We start from the raw sequence: 17,664 nt of genomic DNA, 5'->3' as shown, positions 1-17,664 counted from the left end.
ATTATACTTACATTTCATTTAAGAGATTATTAATTATCATAAATATTATTTTTAATATATTAAAAAAATTATATTAATTTTTCATTTTAATTTGTAAACTATTTTGAAGTTTTAGTGCATTAGTGTCACACACAATAAATTTGATAAAATATTTAAAATATATATTGTGAACTTCAAATTACTTCAGGTTTTATATTTTATATTTATCTATTTTCTACATCAATTTATATAATTTTTGAAATGTGAAAATTATAAAGCAAAAAAATATTCATACACTATCTACAAATAAATGTAAAATTTACTTGGGAAACTATTAGGGGAGGAAACCTAGTCTAGTAATTCTATTTTTCTATTTTGGGAATATGAAAATATAAAGGAAAAGGTACCCTATGTGGTATGTAAAGTTGTTACAAAATCTTATCATTTCTTTGTTCTACTCTTTAATCTCTAACTCTTAGTCGACCTCATAACTATAGGACAAATACAATGACATAGAATGAAATCCCTTCTCTTTGTTTAATATTTAACTAGGGATAAGTTTTTGACTTCCTCAACCCTAAATGAGAGTTACTATATTGGACCTTCTAGAGCCTCATATGCATGAGAAAACATAACATCTTCTCATACCATGCATGAATAATAGACACATACATGGCATCTTCTCATACAATGCATGAATACAAGGCATTGGCATTACATCTTTTGATACCATGATGCCCAATATTATAGGTGAAATTCATGACATGGCATCTTTCTATACCATGGTGGCCAACACTATAATGAATTTAAGGGCATCAGGTGTGAACTTCATGACATGACATCTTTCTATACCATGGCGGCCAACACTATAGATGAATTTAAAGGACATCAAGTTTGCATACTAGCTGAGATTAATATAATTGTTGTAGTATTGGAAAGATCTCCTAATAAACATCATGTCAAAAAATTTGAACTAATACTTAAAATCTTTTGATTCAAAATTAGTAACCCAAAAATTTGAACTCATACTCAAAACTTTTGATTCAAAAATATTTATCTAAAAAAATTTCAAAGCCCATTTTCCAAACCACCACCCATAATTAAAATAAATTTACAAATTAATTACATCAAACTTTTCGCATTAAAAAATTAAAATTAATTAATATAATGATATAATCCAAATAATTTTTTATTAATTAAAAATTGATTGAAATTTAAACACCAAATTATTTTCAAATTAACAGTAATTTAAAATTAATTTAATTTAAAAGCATATTCTTTTAAAATGATAATAATAAAAATAAATAAACCCATTTACTAATAAATACTAATACCACTTGTATTTCTCTCCACTGCCAATAAACAAGTGTGCACATGCGTTGTACGTTGATTTCACCGAAGCAGTTCTCCGATATGTCGGCAAACAAAAAGCCAGTGGTCCCTGCAATAATTGAACATGACTTTACTTAACATGAGTTTACCTAAACCCCGAATATTTGCTTTTCAACATGACTTCCTCTAAGGATCTCAAGTTAGTTCGTGTTCCAGAGATCGGTTGTTGGCAGGACTGATGGCTGTAGTTGCCCATTTTCCATTTCTGGTGGCCATGATGATTGTGGTTGTCGTGGCAGCAGACGATCCCCAGTCTGCAGAGGTGGGCTTTGGGTGCAGCGACCCAAAAACCTATTCGTATGTTAACGCCACAGCGTTTCAGGAAAATCAAGATGCTGTCTTTACATACCTCCGCTCAAATCTCTCTAATGGCTTCGCTACCTCAACGCAAAACAAATTTGGCATAATGGATCCTGTGTACGGCCTCGCAGTGTGTCGAAAGTACTTAACCGCCCACGAATGCTCAGAATGCGTAATGGCAGCGGAGACTCAAGTAAAGGAAAAGTGGTCGGATTCATCTCGACGGTTGTTTCCTCCGCTATGAGAATTCCAGTTTTTATAGTGAGGATGTGGACGATGGGGCTTCCGCTCTCTGTCCCTCCACAAATGACACAGATCCACAGATCTTCTCTCATAGAGCCACCGTGTTATGCAGGCAACTCATTGCCAACGCTTCCGCAAATAACGGTTATGCTGTTGGCTCCATTGATGGCTCCTTATATGGCCTCGCTCAATGTTGGCCCACCCTCATCAACAGTAGCTGCCAAGAATGCCTGACAAATGCCAGGAATAAATTACTCACCTGTCCTCCAAATCGTGAAGGTCGAGGTCTCGAGGCCGGCTGTTTTATGCGATATTCAACTTATTCATTTTTCACAGACAACGAAACTTCCCGTAAGAGTCTTATATATTTGCTGCAATTATTTGCTGTTTGATTCTCGTTCTGATATACCACGCATCTTGATTTGTTTGCTTTAATTTTAAACGCAGCAACGCCTAATTTAACACCGCCGTCGGGGAAATCGTCATCGAAATTAATACCTATACTGTTAGGATGCATTGGCGGAATAGCTTTGGTTGCGGTGATGTGTTGGATAGGCTTCTATCGACGTGTTAGACATCGAAGGAGCAATGACAAGACAGGTTATTATACCTCAGAGTTATTTCCCTGCTAATTATTCAGAGTTATTTAATTTGATCGTATTGGACAGTGGTTACAAAATTATTTTCATCATGTTTCCGCGTAGATGAGAATCTCGCTGCGAGGAGAAATTTCGATCAATTTCTCTTCGATTACGAAGTTATGAGAACAGCGACTGGGAACTTTGACAGAAACAATATGCTCGGCAGAGGAGGATTCGGTGAAGTTTATAAGGTATAATACCAAAAGCGGATTTGATGGTTTTGTCCAAATGCAAGCGATGTTTTCAGATTAATTCTAATGATTTAATCGATAAGCAGGGAAATCTTCCTGATGGTACGGATGTCGCGGTTAAAAAGCTGAATGGAAGGCAGACTGCTCAAGCTGCGGCGGAGTTTTTGGGAGAAGTGAAGCTCCTCACCAGCGTCCGTCACCGTAATCTTGTTCGTTTACTCGGATGTTGCACGCAAGGGCATGAACGCTTGCTGGTTTACGAATTCATGTCAAATAACAGTCTTGACAAACATTTGTTCAGTAGGTTCCTGTGATCAATACTTTTTCCAAGATTCAAGTTGTTTTTAAAAATAGCGTGTGTTGTTTCAATTATTTGTTTGGAGGTTTTCAAATACTTGTATTGGAGCTCCACAGGAGAGATACGAAATGTTTTGAGTTGGGAAAATCGTTTGAAGATTATAGTGGGCACAGCACGAGGACTTGCATATCTACACGAGGATTCCGATGTTCGCATTATACACAGAGATATCAAATGTCCCAATATACTTTTAGATGACCAATTTCATGCTAAAATAGCAGATTTTGGATTGGCTAGATTCTTTCCAGAAGGCGAAACCCTTGTTTCTACCAAAGTGGGAGGAACAATGTAAGTTGTGCAATTGGTTTATTGACTTATTAACATTGTAAGTTCTGTAGTTCAATTTTTTCTTATTCTTAGAAGATCTTCTGTATCCAGGCATTTATTTTAGCTTACAGAGATTTGTTATGACGCAGAGGTTACACTGCCCCTGAGTATGCCGTCCATGGGCAGTTAACGGAAAAAGCCGACGTTTATAGTTATGGAATTGTGGTTCTAGAGATTGTAAGTGGGAGAAAGTGTATTGATGCAAGATTGGATGCCTCTATGCAGCTTCTTTTGAAGTGGGTGGGTATCGAGTATATTAGAAAAGTTTGGTTTGATGATTATGATAAGCAGCTCATGAACAATCACTTAATTCAAAAGAATGTAGTAATGATTTTGCTTATGGTGCAGGCTTGGAATCAATTTCAGCAAGACCACGTTCTGGATATTGTGGACCCATCACTGGAAGGGCAGTACCCGATAGAGCAGATGTCAAGAGTGATCAGAATTGCGCTTCTCTGTACTCAAGGCTCATCCGCGCTGCGGCCGGCAATGTCAGAGGTTGTATCGATGTTAACCAACAATACAGAGTTTACCGTTCAGCCCACACAACCGGCACTCATGGATGCGGATGCTGGGAGACCTACAAATTTCACTGGCACATCCGACTCTGTAAGCTCAGGTTGTGCATCTCACGGATCTATCACAGTCTCATGGTTTCCTCGTTAGTACAGGCAAGCATTGACTTATGGTAGACGCAAGCATCCTCGTATATTTCCGGTAGTGAGAAGTAGGAGCATAATATGCATGGGATGCTTTTCCTCGAATCACTGCAGGAATCTTTGCTGTGAAGAGCAGAATTGGGGGGTATTTTTTTATATTTTTTTTTTATGAAAAGCCTTGTTTTATAACAAAGGCCAATGTATTTATTCACCTTGAATTTACACTTAAAATTTCTTTATCTTTAAAAATATGAAAATTAAATTCACTATTTTTTTTATGAAATCATACTCTAATTTTAAAGCCCCGTAACCCAGAAAAACATATACGTGGAAACTGATGAATTTTAATCTTAAGTGCGAGGATAAGAATAAGAATAAAGATAAAGATAAAAATTTATTTAATTTGCTTTAGATTTCTAATAAGAAGCTTTAAGCAATATCTTTATGTGCTTGTTTTTATCTTTTAATTATGGTTCTAAATTTTTATTGGATTTATAAATGTAATTTTGTTTTAAAAGCAATGAAGGGAATTTTCTTTCGTTTTTCAATCATTCTTCGAAATTGAGGCTTTCCTTTATCAAAGGATAGGAGAATGTCCGGAGGTCTTGCGATTCAATCATTCACATTCTCTTTTCATAGAAAGGTATTTTAAGTTTAGTAATTTGGATTTTGGTTATTTTTTTGCACTCTTACATGGTATCACAATGTTGATAGTAAGCTAGTTTTTATTTATTTTTGAGAAATTTGTTATTAGTTCCAATTAGATTATCTTTATCAAGATAGAACGTCACATTTTTTGGTTGCTGTAGATTTGTTTTTTTTTAATGATCCTATGGTGATGTCTAGATCTACAAAAAGGCCTTCATTACTCCACATATCTCAAATCATTACATTTTAGGTAAGTTGATCATGGTACACTTTTATTTTCGGTCAAATTATATTAAATATTGAATGTAAATGAGAATGTTGAGATAGTCATCATAATTTTTATGTAAAAGCCTAAATTAGAGTTATTTGTAAATTTTGTTGCTCAACTATCTATAGAACAAAGATAGAAGCAAGGGTTTTTTTTTGCAATGAACCAATGTGCAATTACCATTTATAGCATTTTCCACAAAACTATCATTTTTTTTTCCAAACTTTTGTGGCAAGAGTATTTTTTTGGGAGCAAAATATTTATGCAATAAATGTTTTTTTATTATTGTATAGAGGTCATTGGACCGTTTCTAGAGTTGCATAAATTGTAGTTGTTACAAGTAACCAAGTTTGTTAAAATATGATGAAGTCAAAGACCATGGAGAAATGTGTCATTTCAAAAGAAAGTTGAGATAAATTGGCTTCTATATTTGGAAATGTCAATGAATTTCATGCTTTTGGAAGCAACATTATTAGCTTTATTATATAACATGTATGTCTTTATTAAGGAGTAGCTTGCAAACCTTGGGCTTTTGTGGTGCAATTAAAAGCATGTGGCAATGAAAAGGAAAACTCGAATGATTTTTTTGATCTTATCTAAGCTAACGGGTCCTTTTTAGGTTTTTTTCATCTATATTTTATTCAACATTGGATGCCCTTGGAGATGCTAGTGCTTGACAATACCTGGGGGAGGGGGGATGGGTTGAATTATTTTTGTGCTGGATTGATCATCTATTAATACTTATTGCCTTTTCTTTCTTTAATCTGACCAATAAATGATTAACAACACAATATACAACAAATAACTTATGCAATGTAAATTGTATGAGAAACAAGTAATACAAGAACACATAAACGATGAGAGAAACAATACTCTTGTGAAACACATAAGACATAAATCAAGATGTAACCAAGCATATTAACACGAGATATTAGGTGGAAACCATTTCAGGAGAAAACAATACGATTCACTTTTTCTCTTTCTTCTTATTATTAAAATGTTCTTATTACATCATTCACTGGCCACCACCAGTGTTCACACCTACTTGTGATGCACGTTAGAACCCGCTTACTCCAATCCACTACCTGAAAAAATCCATCACTTCCAAAAATATGCAGGCCCGAACCTATTGCATGCCCTTACCTCCAATAGTTTCTGAGGCCACCAACCAAAGGAAGCCACCACTCCATGATAAAACCAATACTTGCCACATTGAAGGCCCCAACCTTCAAACCCTTGTGGACCACCTCTCATACATTTTGAGACTGAGCCCACTATTCTATGTTCCATTATCTATAGGCCACATTTCATCTATTTTCCTACTAGATCCACATATATCTCGCTCCTCAAAATAATATTTTATGCAATACAAAATATTTGACAAACCCTACCTCATCAACCCAAAAAAACTTTCTCCAATATCGTTAAAGCAACAAAACTCTCCCAACAATATATCTCTCTGAAAAAATCAACCAACAAACTCTAACTTCACATATAAATTTTTTAACCAGTCACATCAAGTTTTCAACAATAGAATCAATGTGAAAACGTTACGAGCAGTATCAACACACTCTCAGCATATCATAGACAACAACATATACAACTCTAAAGACACCTCAATACTCTAACCCAATATTAAACACAAGGATCTCTATTGAGTTTTACATGGATTTACATCAATATAGATACATGTCACAAATAGACATGGCTTCATACTCTCAACCACATCTCAATGGCATATATACATGGCATACATATACTAACATTCAAATCCATTCACCTTTGCTAAAATAGGGTTGTTAGCAATTACAAAAACATAAATACAACAACTACATTAGCCTTTGTCATATGCTACACAAGAAACAACTTGAGCAAGAAGCTACATTTACTTGTCTCTTTGAATTTTATTTTAATTATGTTAATCCATAAATATAGTTGGATGCTATAGAAATTAGGTGCATAGTTTTTTATACATTGTTCAGAGGTGTGAGGTAAGAAAGCTTCCTCTGCACTTCACAAAATATATCAACCTTATGGATATTAACAATGAAACTTAAATTTATGTGAGCAATCTTTTCTTTAAGTGTATTGTTTTAATAAATTTGATTTAGAAAACTTTGAGTCTATCTTAATTATAGATTTGGATATTTAACATATATGTAATCAGTAAGTGTATGTTAATTATAAATTTGGATATTTAATATAGTTGGATTTTGTTTAATGGAATAAGAAGTTACATCTTGCTTTTCTTAGAATTTGAACAATTTTGGATTTATGTTCATCCATAAATATAGTTGGGATGCTATAGAAAGCATGTGTATATTTGTTGATACATTGTGAAGTGAGGAGGAAAGTTGGCACAACATATGAAAGTTATGGAAATTAACAAAAGAAAACATATATTTATGCGAGCATTGTTTTCCTTGAGTGTATCAACCCCACCCTCCTCCTGTCTCTCCCGCCCTCTCCCCTACGTAATATACATGAAATTAATAAGTTTATGCTAATTATAAATTCGTATATTTAATATGATTGGAATTTGCTAAATTGAACAAGAAGTTACATTTTGTTAGCCTCCCAATTTGAGCAATTTTGGATTTATGTTCATCAATAAATAGTTGGAATAAATAGTTGGATGTTGTAGAATTCATGAGTATAGTTGTTAATATATTTTGTAGAGAGTGCAGAGGTATAGAGGAAGAAAGCAAGAAAGCTTCCTTCCCACATCCACTCAACAACTATACACATGATTGCTACAACATCCAACTATATTTTATCAATAAGTGTAAATCATGAAACGCACATCTATAAATTCATACAATTAAACCTTGCACCTTGACATATAAACCATGAACCAAGACCTCAAGTGTATATTAAGAACAAAGACATTGTTTTAATAAATTTCATTTACAAAACTTTGAGTTTATGTTAATTAAAAATTCGTATATATAATATATATAAAATTAGTAAGTTTATGTTAATTATAAATTTGGATATTTAATAGAGTTGGAATTTGATTATTAGAATATGAAGCACATAGCCATTATTTTAATAAATTTGATTTACAAAACTTCGACTCTATGTTAATTACAAATCTTGATATTTTAATATATATGAAATTAGTAAATTTATGCTAATTATAAATTTGAATATTTAATATAGTTGGAGTTTGATTATTGAATATAAAGTAGAGATGTTTTAATAAATAAAAATAAAAATAAATAAATATTGAGTTTATTTTTATTATATATTTCGATAATTAAGATATTTCAAATTACTAAGTTTATGTTAATTACAAATTCGGATAATTATACTTGGAATTTTAGTAATTGAAAGAGGAGTTACATTTTGCTTGTATTTTAACAATTTTGGATTTATTGTCATCCATAAATATTGTTGGTTATTATGAAATTCATGCATATAGTTGTTGATAGAATGTGGAAAGTGTGGAGGTGTCTGTTAGGCCCCTATAATACTAGTGTAACCCCTTATTGTTATAAGTACAACCCACTTATTATATTGATGTACCCATGTAGTGCCCATATTGTTACTATTGTGCCCCATAGAAGCCCACTATTGTTATTATTGTGCCCTTACCTTATTATTGTTATGTCGGCTCTGATTATGTTATAACCCCTTGGACTCCTATATATAGGAAGGAGGTCTTTTCATTTGTATCATCCGAGAATTGTTCATTTATGTAATGTAAAGGAGGTTGCCCCCTCGAAGAGGCTAAATTCTAAGGCATTGATCTATCTTTTATATCTTTTCTTGAGCTGGTTTCATAACATTTGGTATCAGAGCTTTGGATTCTAGGGTTTCGCTGCTCCAAACAGGTCATCGTGGAATTTTCGCTATAACTTTTTTTCTGTGACGTTTTAGAAGTTGCAAAAAAAACCCATTTGCGAAGAAATCACGCTGAACCTTGGGTCTGAATTTCAGAGCTGTTTGCACGATATTTGGGGAGATATGATCTGAGGAAGTTGGTCTTTTTGCAGACTCCTCAATTACATTCAAAACATGTGACCTGGGGAAAATCGTCATAACATTCTCTCTGAGGATCGGATTGAAATTTCGTAAGAAGGTACAGAAAGAGGACGGACTGTAGTTTCCTGTATGCATTTTTCAGATCCAAAGGTCGAAACAGTGACTCATGGCACGTCGTACAATTTCGCTCTACTGAAATAGTCTATAATCAAGTCACTGTGGGAGTTTTCGCATAACTCTTCCTTGGAGAATCCAATTTGGGTCAGACTTGTGGCATTGGTAAGAGGACATAGAGGGCCACTACAGGTCACAATTTCAAAACTTAAAGATTTGAAAGTACAGAGTTAGAGTCATTTCAAGATCGAGCTCCTAAAATCAAGAAAAAACAAGATGAGGAAGTTTGATGGCAAGGATCCGGTAAATTGGATACTTTAGATGGAGCAATATTTTTATCTACATGGTGTACCACTATTACAAAAGGTATGTATTGCATCTTCATATTTAGAACCAGCTCAATTTTTATGGTATGAAGGGCTTTGTTCTCGTAAACAACTTGTTACATGGTCAGTTTTCACGGAGGAAATGATAGCACATTATGAGGATACAAAGAGCAACACCTTCTTTAGAGCAACACCACAACAATTGGAAAGAGTAAAAGGGATTTGTGACATATTGGAAAGAAAAATTATGGAAACCAGGAAGAATACCCCTCACAACTATAAAGATGGAAGTGTTGTTCCTCCTAGCCTTCCACAACCTACAAGGATTACACCACAAAAATTGGAAGAAAAAGAGAAAAAGGGCTTTGTTACAATTGTGATAGCAAATGCACTAAAGGTCATAAGTGTGTTGAGAAGAAATTATTTTACATAGAATATGAAGAGGAGGAAGAAAAGGATCAAGAAACATCAAAAGAAGAAGATATACGCCAGGACCACACCCCAGAGAAAGAAGAAATGAATCAGACCATATCTTATAGAGCATTGGCAAGAATTACCACTCCTCAAACTCTCAAGATAGAAGGACATATCAAGAAGAAAAAGGTGAAAGAAGTGAAAGATCACATCGATAAAGAAGAAATGAAGCCAACCATATCTTGTAATTCATTGTTCGAAAATACCACTCCTCAAACTATCAAGATAGAAGGACATATCAAGAAGAAAAATGTTCAAGAAGTGAAAGATCACATCGAGCATCAAGAAATGAATCTGACCATATCTTGTAAAGGATTGGAAGAAATTACCACTCCTCAAACTCTAGAGATAGAAGGATATATCAAGAAGAAAAAGGTTCAAGCAATAAAAGATCACATTGAGCATCAACAACAAGTTCTCCAAATTTTAAAGGATAACGCCACTTCGGTGCAAAATCAAACGAAACAACAAGTAGATCAATGTCGTAGTGAAAAATGTTTTGATGTAGGTGATTGGGTATTTTTATTGCTACATCTCAAGCAAGCTATTTATGAGAAGGAAATGTTGGCAATACTACATGCACTTAAAAAATGGCAACCTTACCGAATGGGAAGACTCTTCAAGGATGAGGATGTGAAAGCATTGTTTTGTGCTATTTCTATTATCCAACCAGATTGGATAAATAAAGCAAGGGATGAATGGAAGAAGGACGAAGAAGTATGGCCACTTATTCAAAAGTTGCAAAAGATCCCAATTCAAACAATATTGCCAGAAATTGAAGAGGAAGGAAAAATCATATTGGAACCTTGAGCAGTCACAGAAACAAGAACCCGACAGCTACGAAATCGATCAATTTCAGAGTACCTCATCAAGTGGAAGAACTTACCCGCTGAAGATTCCACATGGGAGGACAAGAATTTTATACAGAAGCATCAAGAACTACTCAAGCGTTGAGGACAACGCTTTTTGAAGGAGAGGGGCATGTTAGGCCCCTATACTACTAGTGTAACCCCTTATTGTTATAAGTACAACCCACTTATTATATTGATGTACCCATGTAGTGCCCATATTGTTACTATTGTGCCCCATAGAAGCCCACTATTGTTATTATTGTGCCCTTACCTTATTATTGTTATGTCGGCTCTAATTATGTTATAGCCCCTTGGACTCCTATATATAGAAAGGAGGTGTTTTCATTTGTATCATCCGAGAATTGTTCATTTATGTAATGTAAAGGAGGTTGCCCCCTCGAAGAGGCTAAATTCTAAGGCGTTGATCTATCTTTTCTATCTTTTCTTGAGCTTGTTTCATAACAGTGTCTGAAAGAAAACTTCTCCCCACAATGTACCAGCATTATGAAGATCACCAATAAATCCATATTAAATATTTTTTTATTTAAGTATATAATTTGAATAAAGTTTATTTCCAAAATTTGAGTCTATGTTAATTATAAATTTGGATACTTAATATAGTTAGAACTTGATTATTCAATATAAAATGGAAAAACATTATTTTAATAAATTTGATTTACATCACTTTGAACTTATGTTAATTATAAATTTGAATATTTAATAAATATGAAACTAGTAAGTTTATGTTAATTATAAGTTTGGATATTTGATATAGTGAGAATTTGATTATTTTATTATAAAGCAGAGAGGCATTGTTTTAATAAATTTGATCTACACAAAATTGAGATTATGTTAATTATATATTTGGATATTTAATATATATGAAAATAGTAAGTTTATGTTAATTATAAATTTGGATATTTAATATAGTTGGATTTTGATTAATTAAATAAAAAGTCACATTTTTTTTGTCTCAATTTGAACAATTTTGGATTTATGTTCATCCATAAATAACTTGAAAGTATAATTCCTACTTGTCTCATTTGTGATTCATTCTATGTAAAGGAGTTTGTTTCTGTTATGTAGTTGTTGTTTAGATCTAGTTGTTTCTTTGATTGGTGTGTGGTTGAGATATTCTTTCAAACAACTGATTACGTGTCCAAGATAGTTTCCCTATCTTGAGACAAAACTTCATGTATATAGTTTATATTATTTGATCAATATAAGTGTGTGCATTATTCAATTTTAAGTTCATATCATAGCAGGTCTAGGCCTCACTCCCAGCCTCACTCACTCATGGGAGGGCGTAAGTAAATTCTGCGCAGAATAAAGGTATTTGTTAAAGTTTGGTGGATTGTTGGGGATGTGGGTTGATGTGAGGCTTCCTCAGTGTGAGCATAGGGGCACGTGAGCTGAGAGGTGACGATCATCTGAAATAAGCCATTTGAGCGAGTGGACTATCTGCCCAACATGGAAGAGCATGGCATGGAGCTAACACTGTGTTGTGTCACCGATGGAATGTGAATTGTGCACTGGAAGAGGAAATTGTGGTTATTGTAGAGCCTTGAACCTGTACCTCCTTACACACCCTCTCAGCCTTCTTTTCCCATTCATTTCCTTCTTTTCCCACTCATTTCATCCACCAAGTTGATTAAATCATTGTATTTTAGGACTTTTTACATGGTTTTCTAACTATGCTAAGTGACTGTTGTTTGGTTTAGAATTTTGGTTCAGAGTGCTGCGTTTCCACAGCCAACACAGGTTTCCGCAGCTGATCCAGGTTTCTGCAGCTAGCACAGGATTCCGCAGCTGTTTTATTAAACGATATGTTACAGGTGTCCTCTGAGAAGATGAGCCACATGGGCAAGTTCCAGGGGTCAAGGACATGGCACGTGTCCCTCCAGATCACCCAGAACAGCCATAAAAGCCCGCGGTCAATGAGGAGGCAAATACCGGTCAACAGAAGTGTTCAGCGGTGGCACAGCTCTGTGTTGCTCTGTTTTTGGGCACGAGAAGCTAGGTGGCATCATCCTCAGCCATGGAGACAATCTAGAAGCACGAATCCAACAACCATACTCTCCAGATTGAATGAACACGATGAAAGTTACCTAAATCCGGGGACGCAGAGGATTCACGTGTTTTTAAACAGCTGGTTGAATAGCATAGATCTCGTTAAAGTAGTTTGCTTTCTCCTTATAAATAAAGCGTCCTTGAATGCTGTAGAGTTAGTCGTTTGGTAATCATTTTTGTATGTAATTTTGAGCTCCCCACTGTACTTTTACATTTGCTGTCAATACATGAGAAGACTGTTTTGCATTTAAGCGTATAACTGCTCCTTGAACCGGCTGAAGTAGGCAGAGGGCCCCTGTTTGCTGAAGCCCTGTACAGTAACCTTTAATTTCCTGCATTTCTTTTTCTTGTTTCATGTATATTAGCTTTACAGATGTCTTTTAAATTGTTGCATTTTTATTCCTTTTCAACATGTATATTAGCTGTACATAAACTTTGATTTCTGTTGATTTACATTTATGCACTTTTATGTTCATGACTGATCAGTGTGTTATGCAGGTTTCTTAGGCAAGCCCGGGACAGTTTTCCTTCTTTTCTTTTCATAACTAGTGGCATGCGTGATCATCTTGTCTATGTTGCTGACCTTTATTGTTTTGCAGTTTTGATTTTCCTTACTGTCATTTCTTTAACTTGCATATTTACTTTCTGCTCTTAGATACCAAGTTGTTCATCCATTGATGGTTCCTTTTCCATAATCAAATAACTTTATTGGGAGCCAAATTATCACTTAGTATAGCTTGATTTAGTTTGCTTTAGAACTCACATTACTTGACTTATCCATAACTGTTTCTTACATGATAAATTCAGCTAAAAGGCAAAAGGTTAAGAGAAAGTTAAAGTATTGTGACTAGTCTCTTTTATGTAGTTTCACTTAGATTTCACATTGCTTAACATTTCATGATATCTTTTCATAGAGAAGATTAAGTTGAAGAGTTGAAATAGTGTGAGATAGTTGTTCTTACTTTTAGTTGGATTTAATATAGATTTCATTTTCATTTTCATTCAGCAGCAGAGATACTGGGCCGATGTCATTAGTCCTTTATTTGATGTCTTTATTTTCCTTTAAGAGTTGATTTTATTGCAGTTGTTGTTCAAGCTTTCTTGTAGAATACTTTTTAAGTTTTGAGAAATCATTTAGAGATCACCACAATCATCCACATTTCACTTGCTTTATTACATTTCCATCACATCACAGTAGGAAAGATACATTCGAAAACAAACTTAAAAAAAAAGCTAAAAACGACAAAAGACTAAGAAAACGGTTATCTAAGTACATATAGTACACCTCACTTCATCAGCTTACGAGCCCCGGGTTGACATTTAAAAGTTGCAATTTAGACTTCACTAAATTGACCAAACATTTTGGCGCCGTTGCCGGGGAAGTGAAATTAGGTAGCCAATTTCTAAAAAAAAAAAAAAACAAGAAAATTTCAAGGAAGGAAAATTGATAACATCTCAAAGTATGCTCTCCTCTTGCACTTAATGTGATCTGGAGGATCAGAAAAGAGAAAGTTATTGGTTTAATAGTTTCTTGAGTATGCTCTCTTCTTGCACCTAGAGTGACCTGGAAGATCAGAAAGAGAATTATTAGCCCGACTTGAAGAAAAAATAAAAAAAAATGACATGCATAGAGCAAGAGATTCTAGGGGAAGGTTTTTAGCTAGAGCCAAAAGTTCGATTTTTACAACTCCATCTACTTCAAGGAATAGACAAGAGACACCTCCATCATCTCCAACTTACACTCCTAGCCCTAGGATTCCTGGAATTCAAGAGGCAGGAGTCGACTCTCCCACACCTTCCATCGAATCCGAACTAGAAAGAGATCCTTTCCTTCCTTCTACAGAGAGACAAATTGTAATTGAAGAAGTAGAATCATCTGAAGAAGAGGGAGAAATTCCTTCTCATACACCCTTAGTAGAAGAACCAGAAGACTCTGAAGTCTCCAGGGAAACTACCATGACAGAGGAAGGAGCAACTGGATTTGGTAGAGGTAGAGGTAGAGGAGGAGGAGGAAACAATGGAGGAGGTAGAGGTAACATTGGGGGAAATAGGGATGGGGATAACTCATTTGGGTTTCCTATAGTTGATGAGGACTGCCGAGCCACAATGAAAAACATCTCACCATCTGTCCTCCCAAACTTCCATGGGTTTAGGAATGAGGACCCTGAAACATTTCTATTTGAGTTTGAGGTAGTGTGTCGAACTTATGATTATTTGGAAGACTCTCAAAAACTCAAATTGTTTCCTTCAACATTGAAAGGAGCAGCCTTGAAATGGTTCATGGGATTACTCACTCAATCCATTAGGTCTTGGAATGATATGAAACAAGCATTTTTGGATAGGTACTTGGACTATTGTATGCCCACCAATCACAAGGATGAGGTATTCAAAATGATGCAAAAAGAAGATGAAAACTTGGAGGAGTTACTTGAAAGATTTCAATATAATCTGAAAAGAGCAAAAATGAGTAACTTGGATGAGGAGACCTTGAAAGCCCTTTTATTAAAAGCCATTAGAGATGAATGGATAGATATTTTGAACATGATGGGAAAAGGAGATATATCTCAACTTCCACTTTCTGATATAGCAGAATTATGTGTCCATCTCTCAAGGGGAAAATCTAAAACTCAAAAAGGGCCTAGAGATCCTTCTCTCATCAGAGCAAATAAATCTGCAACTGGATCGGTAAGTAGGGCTGAGATTGGCAACATGCTTGATGAATTAAAAACTGATATCTTAGGGAGTCTTAGTGAGCAACTAGACGCCCCTTAAGACTCACAATAAGCAGAAAGCAAAAGCTGAGGCTTTGGCCATCTTTTGCCCAAAGTGTAGGAAGAAACATGCTCTAAGGGAATGTCCCTTGGATGCAAAAGTTGTAGAAACATGTGTAATTTGTTCAGAGAATCATGAGACCAAGGATTGTCCTTCAATTCCTAGGCTCAAAGCTGTCTTTCAAGAAGATCCAAATACAATCGAATCTCTCTGTTTTGTTGCAAGGAGACCTTGGCAGGGGCAACAAAATCAAGGGTTTAGCAACTCTATGAATTTTCAACCCCCACCAAATTGGAATCCTTGGCAACAACCTTGGTCCCAACCTCAAAATCCTTTTCAATCATAGGTACAAGGTATGCAAAATCCTTATGGGAGATTTGCTCAATTTTATCAATATCCCCCATCTTTTCAAAACCAAAAAGCTCCACAACTTCCAAATCAAAATCCACAACTATCATTGCCATTTCCACAACAACAACAACAACAACCTTCTCAACAGAATCCAAATTCTCAACTCTTGCTTCCATTCCAACAGAAGTCAAACCAACTTCCTTCTCAGCCATTGCCAAACCCCAATAATAAAAACCCTCAAAATGCTTACATGATGGAAGGTCAACAATTTCCTACCTATATGATTGTTCCTCTCAATGAAGTACAACTCAGATCAGGTAGAGTCCCAGATAAACCTTCTATAAATGCTCAAGAGCAAAACATTTTTGAGGAAGAGTCTCTTGAAGCCAATAAGGGTTCTGAAGCATCTCTTCAAAACCCAAACACTCAAAAAGAAAAAGAAAAATAATTAACCCCCACAACTCCCATAGTTGAGCAACCTGCATCTTTATCCACACCTCCTTTTCCTGAAAGATTACAAATTGACAAAGGAGTGGAAAAACAAATTTGGTTGCCTAACTATAATTTTCTAGATGAATTGAAGAATGTCTATATCAAGATTCCCTTGTTACAAGCCATTAAAGAGATTCCTATTCTAGCAAAAACAATAAAGGAGTTGAGTCTTAAAAGACCAGGAAGGAAACCAAGAGATACCAGAAGGATCCACCTGGTAGGGAAAATTGCAGATATCATGATGGGAAAAATTACTATGCAGAAATATGTAGATCCCGGTAGCCCAATTGTCAAAACACATATCAATGGGGTAGAAATACCAAATACTTTGATTGATTTAGGGGCTGCTATCAACATCATGAGTAGACAGACTATGGAACAGCTAAAACTTCCTAACCTTCTTTTTACACCTACTTTATTGCAACTTGCAGATCGATCAATTATTAAACCAGATGGTGTATTAGAAGACATTCCAGTCTCCTTAGACTCTTGGGAATATCCAGTGGATTTCATGATTTTAACTCCCAAGAGTAATCTAGGAGGACATCCTCTTATTTTAGGAAGACCTTGGCTAGCCACAGCTGATGCTTTCATAAGTTGTAGGTCTGGGGATATATATATTTCTGATGGTAATTCGACAAAGAAGTTCAATCTGTATCCTCCAGCAAAAGCAATTACAGAAATAGGAGATAATGAGTGGGTTGATGATGAAGATACTATACAACCTGTCTTTACCATGTCTGAGATTAGTGAAGATAGTCAAATTCTGAACACATTAGAAAACTTTGAACCATCTTCAGAATATGACCACACACAATTTCAGTTGGATTCTGACATTGAGTGTCTATCATCTAGACAAATGTCTCTTTTCTCTATGGAAGAGTTTGGTAGTTCTGCCATTGAGATTTTTCCAGGAAAAACATTGAATATCAACAGAAACTTGGAAAAATCACAACAGGGGGAGCTAACCAAAATCTTGCAAAAACATTCTACTGCATTTGCATGGGAGTATACTGATATGAAAGGTATTGACCCTAAGACTTGCATTCATCATATCTACATTGATGAAAACAGTAGACCAATCAGACAACCTCAAAGAAGGATGAATCCAAACCTTAGGGAGATAGTGAAAGAAGAGCTCCAAAAGTTACTTAATGTAAACTTCATTTACCCCATTTCAGATAGCCGGTGGGTTTCTCCTTTGGTTATAGTACCTAAAAA

At 35.0% G+C, this 17,664-nt stretch overlaps 1 protein-coding gene across 1 annotated transcript; it reads left to right on the top strand.

The window, feature by feature from the left end:
* The first annotated feature begins 1,549 nt into the window (after positions 1-1,549).
* LOC149183074 (cold-responsive protein kinase 1-like) lies at positions 1,550-4,145 on the top strand. The gene is made up of 8 exons (XM_089414814.1): positions 1,550-1,896; positions 2,027-2,265; positions 2,362-2,499; positions 2,583-2,746; positions 2,833-3,046; positions 3,161-3,392; positions 3,521-3,671; positions 3,780-4,145. Exons 1-8 carry the CDS (start codon positions 1,550-1,552, stop codon positions 4,095-4,097), a joined length of 1,803 nt encoding a protein of 600 aa, XP_089270940.1. The 3' UTR covers positions 4,098-4,145.
* The last annotated feature ends 13,519 nt before the right edge of the window (positions 4,146-17,664 follow it).

Source organism: Pinus tabuliformis, chromosome 3_2, assembly GCF_031772625.1.
Source record: "Pinus tabuliformis cultivar Carrire ecotype Pingquan chromosome 3_2, CPIR1, whole genome shotgun sequence".
Taxonomy (NCBI): Eukaryota; Viridiplantae; Streptophyta; class Pinopsida; order Pinales; family Pinaceae; genus Pinus; species Pinus tabuliformis.
The sequence above is the reverse complement of the archived record's forward strand: the minus strand, read 5'-3'. Positions and strand labels throughout refer to the sequence as shown.

Coding starts and splice junctions, on each gene's coding strand:
- LOC149183074 (XM_089414814.1), top strand. CDS start 1,550: ATGGCTGTAGTTGCCCATTTTCCATTTCTGGTGGCCATGATGATTGTG. Junction 1,897..2,026: donor TGGTCGGATTCATCTCGACG/GTTGTTTCCTCC, acceptor CGTGTTATGCAG/GCAACTCATTGCCAACGCTT. Junction 2,500..2,582: donor ACGTGTTAGACATCGAAGGA/GCAATGACAAGA, acceptor CGTATTGGACAG/TGGTTACAAAATTATTTTCA.